Source organism: Pongo abelii, chromosome 5, assembly GCF_028885655.2.
Source record: "Pongo abelii isolate AG06213 chromosome 5, NHGRI_mPonAbe1-v2.0_pri, whole genome shotgun sequence".
In the NCBI taxonomy this organism is placed as follows: Eukaryota; Metazoa; Chordata; class Mammalia; order Primates; family Hominidae; genus Pongo; species Pongo abelii.
The window spans coordinates 90,630,487-90,644,815 of NC_071990.2; the positions used below are offsets into that span (position 1 = coordinate 90,630,487).

Below are 14,329 nucleotides of genomic sequence, written 5' to 3' on the forward strand. Positions count from 1 at the left end.
GCTCAGGAGCTCGAGAGCAGCTTGGGCAACATAGCAAAACCCTGTCTCTCTTTTTTTTTTTTTTCCCCTTGAGACAGGGTCTCACTCTGTCCCCCAGGCTGGAGTGCAGTGACACGGTCATGGCTTACTGCCACCTCGACCTCCCAGGCTCATGCAATTCTCCTACCTCAGCCTTCCAAGCAGTTGGGACTGTGCCACTGCACTCCAGCCTGGGGGACAGAGTGAGACCCTATCTCAAGAAAAAGAAAAGAGAGAAAAGACTCTGGTAAGTAGACCTTTAGTGGTGTGGTGGTAAGGTATGGGGGGAGGGGAAACATTCTATAGTCCTATGACTGGGTCTCAATCTTTTGCACCCTAGACTTCCTGATTTTGAATGCAGTGGTTTGTCCAGTAACCTCTCTTCTCTAACAAATCTAAGAAGAATTGCTGATTTTTTAGTTTGTTCAGATTTCTACTTGTTGCTAGGGCAGAGTGGTTACTTCTAAGCTCCTTACATTTACAGACTGGATCCCTCTTATTTCATTTTTTTCTTTCTTCTTTGTTCTTTATGTTTCTAGGAATTATAAATAATGCCTTTGGCCACAGAGCTTTCCTAATTATGGTCACCTTTTCCCAAGCTTTTTACAGAGGTGACTGTCCACTTCACTCCCCAAATGATGGAAACACTTGGGAATTGAGGCTGCAGCTCTCAACTCCAAAGACCAGTGGCTGACACATGGTGCTTCTTGTAAACAGACGGATCTTTCATTAGAAATTAGTGTAAGGGGCTAGGTGCGGTGGCTCATGCCTGTAATCCCAGCACTTTGGGAGGCCAAGCTGGGAGGATGGCTTGAGGTCAGGAATTCAAGACCAGCCTTGGCAACACAGTGAGATCCTGTCTCTTAAAAAAAAAAAAAAAGGAGAAGAGAAAAAAAGAAATTAGTGTAGCAAACAAAGGATAATAATCCTCTACTTTCAATAAATGAACTGTAAACCGCCTGTTATGTTGTATTAGGTTCAAGATGGCAGAATTTCTATTACTCAGCCAGATACATTCTGATTACAGCAGCTGACATTTCAGAGTGAAATGACTCCTGATAGAACCACAGTTGTTTGGCTGCTTGTGCTGTTTCTTACAGAGAATTGTCCTGTGAAAGGAATCCATTGTGTTTTAGAAGGTCAGAAAGCTATCTGATAGAGCCATGATTTTCTTTCCTTTTCTTTCCTCCATCCCTCCCTCCCTCCCTCCTTCCCTCCCTTCCTTCCTCCCTCCCTCCTTTTTCTCTCTTTTTTCTTTCCTTCTTTCATTCTTTCTCCTTCCTTCCTTCCTTCCTTCCTTCCTTCCATCCTTCCTTCCTTCCTTCCTCCCCTTTTCTTCTTTCTTTCCTTCCTTCCTTCCTTCTTTCCTTCCTTCCCTTCCTTCTTTCTTTCTTTTTTGTAAAGCTCCCAGGTGATTTTTTTTTTTTTTTTGAGACGGAGCCTTCACTCTGTCACCCAGGCTGGAGTGCAGTGGCACGATCTCGGCTCACTGCAAGCTCCGCCTCCCAGGTTCACGCCATTCTCCTGCCTCAGCCTCCGGAGTAGCTGGGACTACAGGCGCCCGCCACCACGCCCGGCTAATTTTTTTTTGTATTTTTTAGTAGAGACGGGGTTTCGCCGTGTTAAGCCAGGATGGGCTCAATCTCCTTGAGCTCGTGATCCGCCCACCTCGGCCTCCCAAAGTGCTGGGATTACAGGCATGAGCCACCGCTCCTGGCCTCTCCCAGGTGATTCTAATTTGCAGCCAGAGTTCAGAGCTGTGGCTGTAGAGGAAGGAGATTTTGGCATTAGGAAGAAAGTTGCCCTGTGAACTCTTCCAATCTTTTGGGATGTTAGGGAGATGAAGAATGTACTGAGAAGACTTGCTCCTAGAAACATAAGAGAAACACTTTCCCCTTCCCAATACCATATAATCTGTAGTACCTAGCCTACAGTTCAAAAAAAAAAAAAAAACTTGTTTCCTTAATATTTATTTTGTGCAAATAAGTGTTTAAATTGTAAAAATTCAGGCAACACAGAAATATATAGGCCAAAAAGAGAAATTTTCTGTTTTATTTTTGTCTTCTTACCACCCCCAAATCTGTTCTTTCTTTCTTTCTTAATTAATTAATTTTTTGCTTTTGTTTTTTTTGAGACAGGGTCTGCTCTGTCGCCCAGGCTCCAGGGCAGTGGCATGATCATGGCTCACTGTAGCTTTGAACTTCTGGGCTCAAGTAATCCACCCACCTTGACCTCCCAAAGTGCTGGTATTACAGGTGTGAGCCTGGCCCATGAAGTGTTTTTTGAATGCTTACTAGGTACCAGGCACTGGATGCTGGGTGCTGGGATATAACAGCTCACAGGACAAAACAGTCCCTTTTCTCACAGTAGAGAAAAATAAACAAATATTTAAAGCAACTTCACATAGTTTTAGGTGCTAAGAGAAAACAACACAGTGATGTGGACAAAGGGACACTGGGAAGTAGATGGTATTACTTTAGATGAGGTTATCGGAGGTGGGCTCTTGAAAAGGTGCTGAAGTCCTGGGTGGATGGGGCCTTTCAGGCAGAGAGACCGGTAAGTGCAAAGGTCCTCGGGTCTCTGGAGCTACAGAAGGAGATCACTCTTGTGGCGGTGACCAGGAAGGGGAGGGATAGGGATGAGGTTGGAATGGGCAGGGGCCTGATGTGTAGGCCTTTGAGACGGTGAATAGAAATTTGAGTTGGAGCAATTTGCACTTTTTCCCCTAGATAATATTAACAAGGTAAAGCAAATTCAGATCTTTGTGAATGAACGGCTGTCATGTTTAATACACTTGGAGCTCTATAAAACTAGAGCCACTATCATATATGCTTATATAGATATATATGTATTTTTAATAAAGTCTCTCACTTACTTCAAAATTTAAGGATGATCTTTTTCCTGGTCAGTCATTTCAAGGGAACAATAAATAAAGTAGAAAAGGATGAACTGTTTTGCATATTTCTGTGGAAGAATGGAAAAAATACTTTGAGAGGTTTGGAAAATTCACTGTGCAGAATGAACAGCTTATATATACTATCTGTGCAATTTTTCTTGGCTGGGGTATTTAAATGCAAGAGCTCCTCCAAAATAAGAAGCCACATTCATTCTTGTCCAAATCCCTCTGTCTCTTCTATTGCAAAAAGAAGTTTGTCCTTTAGTTGTTCATAACTCTTATATGGTGGTAGATCCAAGCGATTAAAACATGTATGGCTTCTTGGTAACCAAGTGTCTTTGCCAACTTTTTCAATGCAAAACTTTTGAGGCCCATTACTTCCCATGAGCTCAGCAAATCCTCCTAGAGGTAAACGGCAGGTTCCAGTGACGAACTGCAATAGTTGCATTCTTACTTCATTGTCTGTCTCTTTCACAAACTGCCAAAACCAAATGATTTGCTTGCCGTTTCTTGTATCTTTTGTACTTTGTTTTTAAATCTGTGATGCTTTTCAAATTTAATTCATAATAAATTGATGCAATTTCATACTTAGGAACATATAAAAGGTAATGTGAACTCTGCCACTTTTTTGTGTTCAAAGTTTTGGTTTTTATGAAGCCAGATGGATTGAAGAGTTACATAAGCATTTGAATGCTCTAATATGAGGCTAATGATTTTCTGTTAGTGTTTGAATATCTTCATTCCTCTCAAATTCATAACAGTTCTGTTTATCTGAATTAAATAACCATATAAAAATCTTTTGGGTCTCCCCGTTTTTACACAGATAATTATTTTTGTCGTAACACTTTTTAATTGTTTTTCATCATAAGGGCCTTTGCTGAACTACAAAAATGTGTAACAAATTAAAATCTGATGTGAATGATATTAATGCTACTTTTAGCAAACTGGGCTTCCTAATACAAAATTTTAAATTTCAAAAAAAAAAAAAAAAGAAATTTGAGTTGGATAGCACAGGGATAGGCATGGGCTGATACATATGTTGTAAAAAACAATCACTATTTTTGGAGAATCAATTGTAGTGGTAAGAGTAGAATTAGGGAGATCAGGTAGGAGACTGTGCAGTGGTTCAGTGAGCTATGAGGGTGGCTCAGACCAGGGGTACCACTCTTACTGATTTGGAAGAACAACAGTTTTTAAAAGAATTATTGTTTTTCAAATTAAAGTAATACATGCTAATTTAAACAAATTCAAACAATATAAAATAACATAGAGTAAAATGTGAACCTGACCATGGGAAAGTTCATCTCCTCTTGTTCTCATCTGGACTCAACCCCTACTTTTTTCCCCCAAGGCAACCTCTGTCCCCTGTGAACACCATAGGGTGTGTCACTGGTACTTTCCTCAGTGCCTTCATAAGCAATCCTTGAAGACAAATACATGTCCACGCATATTTATTGTTTGTTATTTTATTTTATTTATTTATTTAGAGACAGAGTCTTGCTCTTTCACCCAGGCTGGAGTGCAGTGGCCCAATCTCGGCTCACTGCAACCTCTGCCTCCTGGTTTCAAGCAATTCTCCTGCCTCAGCCTCCCGAGTAGCTGGGATTACAGGCACCTGCCACCATGCCTGGCTAATTTTTGTATTTTTAGTAGAGATGAGCTTTCACCATGTTGTCCAGGCTGGTATCAAACTCCTGGCCTCAAGTGATTTGGCCTCCCAAAGAACTGGGATTACAAGCGTGAACCACTGCGCCCGGCCTATTTTTTATTTTTATTAAAAAATATTTTTAAGTGATATGTAATATTTTACATATTCATGAGGTACATGTGATATTTTGTTGCATCATAGAATGTATAATGATCATTTCAGGGTATTGGGGTATCCATCACCTTGAATAGTTATCATTTCTATGTGTTGGAAACATTTCAAGTTCTCTCTTTTAGCTACTTGGAATTATATAATACATTGTATAGTCACTCTGCTCTGCTATCAGACATTAGAACTTTCTATCTAACTGTATGTGTGTACCTGCTGACCAACCTGTCTTCACCCCCCTCCCACCCACATACCCTTTGCAGCCTCTGGTATCTATCATTCCACTCTCTACCTCCATGACATCAACGTTTATAGCTCTTACATGAGTGAGAACGTGATATTTACCTTTCTGTGCCTGCCTTATTTCACTTAACATAATGACCTCCAGTTCTATCCATGTTTCTGCAAATGACATGATTTTATTCTTTTTTATGGTCAGATAGTATTCCATTGTGTACATATACCACATTTTCTTTATTCATTTGTCTGTTGATGGACACTTGGGTTGATTTCATATTGTGAATAGTGCTGCGATAAACATGGGAGTGCAGGTATCCTTTTGATTTCCTTTGGATAACTATCCAGTAGTGGGGCTGCTGGATCATGTGGTAGTTCTGCTTTAAGGTTTTTGAGAAACCTCCATACTGTTTTCCATAGCGGCCATACTAATTTACAATCCTGCCAACGTGTTTAAAAGTTCCCTTTTTCCCACATCCTCACCAGCATCTATTTGTTTGTTTTCTGTTTTTTTAATAATAGCCATTCTAATTGGGGTAAGATGATATCTCATTGTGGTTTTGATTTGCATTTCACTGATGATTAGTGATGGGTTTTTGTTTTGTTTTGTTTTTGCTTTTACAGAAAGTCTTGCTTTGTCATCCAGAGTGCGGTGGTGTGATCATACCTCACTATAACCTCGAATTCCTGGGCTCAAGCAACCTTTCCATCTCAGCCCTCTGAGTAGCTGGGATTACAGGGTTGTGCCACAATGCCTGACTAGTTTTAATTTATTGTAGAGATGGAGTCTTGCTGTGTTGACCAGATTGGTCTTGAACTGGTCTCAGGTGATCCTCTTGCCTCAGCCCCCTGAAGTACTAGGATTACAGCAGTGTGCATGGCCCACTGCTCTGATGTTTATTATGTCTTTCCTTCTACTGATTTTGGGTTTCCTTTGTTCTTGCTTTTCCAGTTCCTTGAAGTGCATCATTAGGTTATTTAAAACCTTTCTACTTTTTAATGTAAGTGTTTATTGCTATAAACTTCCCTCTTACCACTGCTTTTGTTGAATCCCAAAGGTTTTGGTATGCTGTGTTTCAATTTTCATTTGTTTCAAAAACTTTTTAATTTTCTCCTTAATTTCGTCCTTGATCCTTTGCTTATTCAGGAGCATTTTGTTTAATTTCCATGTATTTATATAGTTTCCAAAGTTCCTCTTGTTATTATTAAATAATTTCTATTTTATTCCATTGTGGTCTGAGAAGATACTAGATATCTGAAAAATTTGTTGAGACTTATTTTGTGTTCTAAAATATGGTTTATCCTGGAAATTATTCCATGTGCTGATAAGAAAAATGTGTATTCTGTAGCTGGTGGATGAAATATCTGTTATATAAATGTCTGTGAGGTCCATTTGGTCTAATGTTAAGCTTAAATCCAATGTTTCTTCATTAATTTTCTGTCTAGATTATTTGTCTAATACTGAGAGTGGGGCATTGAATTCTCCAACTAATACTGTATTGGAGTCTATCTCCCTTTCTTTTAAGATCTAATAATATTTGATTTATGTATCTGGGTGCTCCTGTGTTGGATGCATATATATTTAGAATTGTTATATGCTCTTGCAGTTGATCCCTTTATCATTATATAATGACCTTGTCTCTTTTTACTGTTTTCACTTAAAGTATATTTTATCAGCCATAAACATAGCTACTACTGCTTACTTTTGGTTTCCATTTACATGGAATATCTTTTTCCATCCCTCTACTTTCAGTCTATGTGTATCATCTCAACTGTGACATGAGTTTCTTTTAGGCAGCATATAGTTGGGTCATGTTTTTAAAATACATTCAGCCACTCTGTATCTTTTGAGTAGAAAGTTTAATCTGTTACACTCAAGGTTATTATTGATATGTGAGGGCTTATTCTTGTCATTTTATTAATTAAGTTCTGGTTGTTTTGTATATCCTTTGTTCCTTTCTTATTATCATTGTGGTTTGGTGGTATTCTGTAGTGGTAACATTTGAGTCTTTTCCTTGTTTGTGTGCTTGCTTGACCAGTGGTATTTACATTTTCATGATTTTCATATTATTATTTCACTTTTTGGTATGGGACTATCTTAAGCAGTTCTATAGGGAAAGTCTAGTGGTGACGAATTCCCTCAGCTTTTGCTTGTCCAGGAAAGACTTTATTCCTCCTTCATTTATGAAGAATATCTTTGCCAGGTATGGTATCTCTGGTTGACATTTTGTTTTTTTGTTTTTTTGTTTTTTTTGAGACAAGGTCTGACTCTCTCACCCAGGCTGGAGTGCAGTGGTGCCATCTCGGCTCACTGCAACCTTTGCCTTGCTGGGCTCAAGCCATCCTCCCATCTCAGCCTCCTGAGTAGCTGGGACTACAGGCACGTGCCACCAGGCCTGGCTAATTTTTGCATTTTTTTGTAGAGATGGGGTCTCCCCATGTTGCCCAGGCTGGTCTCAAACTTGTGAACTCAAGTAGTCCACCCACCTTGGCCTCCCAAAGTGCTTGGATTACAGGTGCAAGCCACCGCACTTGGCCTGCTGGCAGTTTTTTTCTTTCAGCACTTTGACTATATCATCCTGTTCTCTCCTTGCTTGTAAGGTTTCTGCTGAGAAATCTGCCATTAGTCTGATGGGGGTTCCTTTGTAAGTGCTAGACACTTTTCTCTTGCTGTTTTTAGAATTCTCTCTTTGTCTTTGACTTTTGGCAGTTTGACTATAGTGTGCCATGGAGAACACCTTCTTGAATTGTATCTATTTGGGGATCTCTGGGCTTCCTGAATCTGGATGTCTAAATCTCTTGCTAGATTTGGGAAGTTTTCATGTATTATTTTGTTAAGTAGGTTTTCTAATGTTTTCATTACCCCTTCACCTTCTGGGGACATTGAAAATTTGAATATTTGGTCACTTTATTGGTGTCCTATATATCACATGGACTTTGCTCATTTTTTAAAAGTATTTTTTCTTTATTTTTGTCTGACTGGGTTATTTCAAAAGATCTGCCTTCAAATTCTAAGTTTCTTTCTTCTGCTTGATCTAGTCTGTTGTTGAAGCTTTTGAATGTATTCTGTATTTCATTCAATGAGTTTTTCAGTTCAAGATTTTTTGGTTGTTTTTTATGATGTCTATATCTTTAGTAAACTTCTCATTTGTATCTTGCATTCTTTTTCTGATTTCTTTGTATTGTTTTTCAGTATTCTCTTATATTTCACTGAGCTTCTTAATGTCAATATTTTGAATTCTTTTTCTGAGATTTCATAAATTTCTTTTTGATTGGGATTTGTTACTGGAGGATTACTGTGTTCCTTTGGAGGTGTCATATTTGTTTGCTTTTTCATGTTTCTTGTGTCCTTACATAGGTATCTGTGCATCTGTTGTAAAAGTTGCTTTTTCTAGTCTTTGAATTTGCTTTCATAGGGGAGACTTTTTCCTGAAGATGTATCTGTGGTTGTTTGGGTAGGGCACTTTGATTCTTGGTGCATGCACTGGAGTAGTCTCTGTATGATTTCTTTGGCTGTAAACAGTGTCAGTGTTGCCTGTGATTTTCTTGGTGGCTCATGGTGTGATTATTAGTGGAGGCTATGTTGAAGTTTGGCTGAGGGCTAGGCCAGTAGGTGGGCCAGTCTTTAGGCCCCAGTGGTGACAGCAGTGGGCTGGGTGTGCCTGTTCTTGTATCCCAGCATTGCTTATGCTGGCACAGGTATTAGTGTGTCCAATCAGGCCAATTCTTGGGCCTCCAGGTGGCTTGCTTGAGTGGCAGGAATAGCAGCAATGGGCTAGGTGGGTGGGCAGGCTCTTGAGCCCCTTAGCAGCAGGCCTGGTGTGGATGATGGCAATTGCAGTGGTGGGATAACTCTTAGGGATCCAAGTGGTCTGCACTGGTGTTGGTGGTGGCTGCAATAGTCTGGGAAGTCCAGTCCCTAGGCCTATAGGTGGTATATGTGGGTGGCTGCCAGCTGTAGTGGTAGTGGGAGATTGGGTGGGCATGACCAGAGACTATGGGAGGAATGCTTAGGTGTCAGTGGTGGTGGACTGGGCTGGGCAACTTCCACACCCTGAGATGGAATACTCAGGTACTGGGCTGAGGGTTAGAGCTGGGCTGGGTAGACCTGCCCTCAGGCCCCCTGGTGACGTGTGCAGGTGCTGGCAATGATAGACAGGGGTGGGGTGATCCCCAGGCTGCCAGTGGAATGCTCAGGTAGGGACAGCAGCAACTGCACTGTGGCCCTGCTACTGGGGAGGCCAGGGTTGCTTTCAGTGAGAGCAGCTGGGGCAGCGCAGCAGTTCACAGCGCTGCCATTGCAGGCAGTGGAATTTGTCCTCACGGCATGTGAAAATGCCAGGCTGCCTCTCTGCTGGGGGTGCAGTTGGGTGGTTGTTGTCAGTGGCTCCTGCCTAGCCCTAGTGTGGAGGGGGCTGGGCTCTTAAAATGGTGCCATGCTGCTGCTGCTTAGGGCTTGAGAGTGTGTGGGGCACAGCATGAGCTCCCTCTCTGGAGCAATGCTGCTGTTCAGTTTCCAGGCAGCTCCCTACCTTAGTCTCAGTGCCCTTGAGGCTGAAGGTTGAGGGGTTCTCCTACAGTTAAGAATCTGTGGTGGAAATGTAGATTGCTGGGGGTCTCTCACTTACCCTTTCCCCACTTTAAGGGGCCTCTCCAGGCTCCCAGCCGATCCTGGATGAGCAGGCTGTTTTGCTTCCCTCTCCTTCCTTGCTTTTGGTGTTTCCCATTCCTGTGTTGAATTCCAATGCTCTCTCTTAGATGATCTGTTTGAAGTGTGATTATCTATTTGCTATTTTGGTTCCTTTTTATGGAAGAAGCGAGTACCATATGCATGTAGTCAGCCTTCTTGAAGCCCCCCAGCCTGTTGTTTGTTTTTAAAAATATAAACGTGACCATACTCTGGAAATGTCTGTGCAGTTTGCTCTTGCTCACTTAATGATCTATCTCAAGCATCTTTGTCAGTCCCTATAGAGTTGCCTTGGTGTTTATCTCAGCTCATACTTTTCCATGGTGTGATGAACCATAGATATCTGATGGCCATTTAGGCTGTTTCTTTTTTTCCTCCTACAATGTTGCATTTAATATTTCCTGCGTGTATCTCTGATAGGTACCTAGAAATGGAGTTGTTGGTTTCAATGGACATGCACATTTTTTTGTGTGTGTGTTTTGTGTGTGTGTGTATTTTTGAGACAGAGTCTTACCCTCTCACCCAGGCTGGAGTGCAATGGCATGATCTTGGCTCACTGCAACCTGTGCCTCCCGGGTTGAAGCGATTCTTCTGCCTCAGCCTCCTGAGTAGAAGGGATTACAGGCGTGCACCACCATACCCGGCTGATTTTTGTATTTTTAGTAGAGGTGGGGTTTCTCCATGTTGGCCAGGCTGGTCTCAAACTCCTGACCTCAAGTGATCCCCCAACCTTGGCCTCCCAAAGTGCTTGGATTACAGGCATGAGCCATTGCGCCCAGCTCATTTTGGTTTTTTTTTTTGGAGGCATGGTCTTGCTCTGTCACCCAAGCTGGAGTGCAGTGGTACAATCATAGTTCACTGTAGTCTTGACTTCCTGGGCTGAAGCTGTCCTCTCACTTTGGTCTCCCAAAGCACTGGGAATACAGGCATGAGCCACCGGACCTGGCTACATTTCGTTTTGATAGATGCTGCCAATTTTTGCTCAGGAAGGGCTATTCCAACTAACCTCTCACCAGCATAGCACCCATTTTCTCATACTCTTGCCAACAGCAGACATTATCTTACTCCCTTCCCCATCTGATGAACTAAAAATATTTCTCTTTGTTTTAATTTACATTTCTGTGATTACTACTAAGGTCGTTCATATGTTTATTGGCTGTCTGTATTTCTACCATGAATTGTCATCGTTTATTTTTCTGTTGGGATATTTGTTGTTCTTCTGATTTCTAGGAGCTCTTGTATGGTATTATATTAACCTCTTGTCTATATAGACATTGAAAGATCTTTTTTCCCAGTCTGCTTGTCTTTTTTCCCTGTTTATGACATCTTTAAACTTGTAATTTTATATTTAGTATGAAAAATCTCTTTGCCTTCTAGGTTCTTTGTCTCGTTTGGGAAGGTATTTTTCAACTCAACATTATTATTTATTTTACTTTAATTTTTTTAGAGATAGGATCTCACTCTGTCCCCCAGGCTGGAGTGCAGTGGCCTCATTCACTGCAGCCTTGAACTCCAGGGCTCAAACGATCCTCCTGCCTCGGCCTTCCAAAGTTCTGGGATTACAGGCATGAGCCACTGTGCCCAGCCCAACTCAACATTATTAACAAGGATTATGAGGTGGATATTTGGAGGGTGGATTGTTATAATTTATTGAACCTTTTGGCTGAGAAGTTTTACACAATTTAACAATTACCAAAGAATGTGAAGAAGATGAGGAAGGACACCACCTTATTGAGGGCTGGATCATGGTCTGGACACCCTGTGGACTTCCTCTCTGTAGCCACGTGCTAATTTCCATTTTACAGATAAGGAAATAGGTGACTTGTGGCCAGGCACGGTGGCTCACGCATGTAATCCCTGCACTTTGGGAGGCTGAAGCGGGCGGATTACGATGTCAACAGATCAAGACCATCCTGGCCAACATGGTGAAACCCCGTCTCTACTAAAAATACAAAACTTAGCTGGGTGTGGTGGTGCGCGCGTGTAGTCCCAGCTACTCGAGAGGTTGAGGCAGGAGAATCGCTTGAACCCGGGAGGCGGAGGTTGCAGTGAGCCGAGATCACGCCACTATACTCCAGCCTAGCGACTGAGCGAGACTCCGTCTCAAAAAAAAAAAAAAAAAAAAGGTGACTTGTCCTAAGTCACACAATTAGGTTGTGTGAAACACAGGCCTTGGGACAAAGCACAGGATAAATTAATATTTATTGGATGAGCAAGTGAGCTGGAATTGGACCCTCAGCCTGTCTGACTCAACCCAAGCTCCTGTTCCTACACCCATGGCTGCCCTTTGCTCTCCCGGCACATGGCCTCCTGAGTTTAGCATATTTTTAGCATCAGAGATAGATTGTTATAAAATAGACAATTCTGTATTCCCTTTCCATATTATGTAAAGTCAAAAAAATCTGGCTAATTTTTTTTTTTTTTTTTTTTTTGAGACGGAGTCTCGCTCTGTCGCCCAGGCTGGAGTGCAGTGGCGCAATCTCGGCTCACTGCAAGCTCCGCCTCCCGGGCTCACGCCATTCTCCTGCCTCAGCCTCCTGAGTAGCTGGGACTACAGGCGCCTGTCACCACGCCCAACTAATTTTTTTGTATTTTTAGTAGAGATGGGGTTTCACCATGTTAGCCAGGATGGTCTCGATCGCCTGACCTCGTGATCCGCCCTCCTTGGCCTCCCAAAGTGCTGGGATTACAGGCGTGAGCCACCGCGCCCGGTAAAATCTGGCTAATTTTAAGGGGACTAAGATGGAGCTTAGGAACAAATTGACTTTTTAGTTTTAGGCCTGAATTTTTGCACAAAACAACAAAAACCACAACAGGCGGAGGAGGCAGCAGGAAGGATCCAGAGTTTTCACTGTAATGCTATTGGGCACCACCTTTTACACGGACGTTCACCTGTGGGGAAACACAGGGAGAGCTGCCGTCTGCAGCAGCTCTTTGATCCCCAGGATTTTTGACATATATAGAATCCCAGGTGGGTGGGTAGGGCTGACTCTTACAAGTCGTTTGAGTCTGTTTTGTTTTTCGGTTTCCTATCTCTTTCAGAACATGCTTCTAGAACTTTCATCTATTATGAAAAAATAATGCATCAGGAGCAACTGGTACCTGCAGGAGGAGAGTTGTGCCTTTGTCAGCTCAAACTGCAGGAAGCGCTTTGGGACCCACACCCTCTGCAGACACACACCAGGCGAAGGGCCCTGTTCAGGGTGCTCCCAGCCTGGGCTCACTTCCACAGGAGACCCTTCCCTTATGGGGGCTGGGGACAGATTCTCACCCTGCCTGGGCACATTGCTTGAGGGAGGTCTGATGCTCGGGCAGGGAGGAGCTGTACACTGTCAGAGGAGATCTAGGGACAAGAGCGGCTCTGCCTCAAGGAGGAGGATTGGTATATGTCACCTCTTCCCTAGTCCCAGCACAGCCTGGTGGGATATTTTGCAAGAGAGTACAGCAGCTCTGCAGTGGCAGCAACAGTAGCAGTTGGCCCCTTAAACATGGGTCCAGAGCAGGACGGGAGCTTTGTGCTCAGCCTGAGGTCAGATGTGCTTCCTGTCTATAAAGGAGAGGTTGACAAGGAAATTTTCAGGCTTTTCCTCTCACCAGTTCATTTCTTGAGGATGAACCAGTTAGATTTTTAATTCATCAATGGCATGGAAATAAAGTATTGATTAAAACACTGGCAAACACTCGCATGCTTTTTTTGTATCCTTCTGGGATGATTCATGAGTAGTGGTGATGCCATGATTGTGCCCCCGCAGGAGCTTCCTGGGAGTGGTAGAAGCCAGCACCTCTTCCTCACCCTGCCCGCCCTCCGAGTGGTCCTAAGCCATCCGGGAGAGTGCCCTGTGATGTGCACTGACTAGCCAACCCATGAGGCTGCTCCTCTGGTTGCTGCTTGGCTGATCTCGGCTCACTGCAACCTCCGCCTCCTGGATTCAAGCCATTCTCCTGCCTCAGCCTCCCAAGTAGCTGGGATTACAGGTGCCCACCACCAGGCCCGGCTAATTTTTGTGTTGTGTATTTTTAGCCTTGTGTTATCGAGGCTGGTCTTGAACTCCTGACCTCAGGTGATCCACCCATCTCGGCCTCCCAAAGTGCTGGGATTACAGACATGAGCCACTGCGCCCAACCCTGAGTTTTTAGAGCCATAAAGGTGGACTCAATTCCCAGGGAAAGAGCCTCTTAGCTCCCCCGTCCTCCACCCCACGGCCAGAGTAGCCCCCAACCCTGGCCACACACCTGGTAATAAAGGCTTCAAATTATAAGGAGAATCAATCTGGTTGAAAGTTATAAGGCTCGGCATCATCCGTGTCCTATGAGATAAAAGCCACAGGAAATTCAGGCACTGGCCCCTGCCTCTGACCTCATTCCCTGCCTCTCACTTGTAACCCAGCTGTGGCAGCTCTCCCGCTCCTGCCTGCTGTTGCCCACCCAGCAGTGAGCTGCTGGACAGTGTCCACCTATCCTGTGGCTGCCTTTTGGGGACTCATTATTTTTATGGAGGCAGTTCCATCATATCCTCTCAGCCACCCCATTCACTCACCATGCCTTTCTTTGTGGCAGCCCTGTAATTATAGTAACGGTGGGGGGTAGATGATAGAGTTTTTTTTTTTTTTTTTGAAGACAGGTCTCGCTCTGTTGCCCAGGCTGGAGTGCAGTGATGTGATCTTGGCTCACTGCA

General features: G+C 43.2%; 1 protein-coding gene across 3 annotated transcripts in view; it reads left to right on the forward strand.

Annotated features, from left to right (window-relative positions):
• The window catches only part of GJA10 (gap junction protein alpha 10), a 35,221-nt gene extending 21,897 nt beyond the window's left edge, over positions 1-13,324 (forward strand). For all 3 annotated transcript variants that reach the window (XM_054557873.2, XM_054557875.2, XM_002817156.4), the window contains one exon: positions 12,697-13,324. In XM_054557873.2, the coding sequence (XP_054413848.1) occupies positions 12,697-12,735 (39 nt within the window). In that variant the 3' untranslated portion in view covers positions 12,736-13,324. The remainder of the gene's footprint in view (positions 1-12,696) is intronic.
• The last annotated feature ends 1,005 nt before the right edge of the window (positions 13,325-14,329 follow it).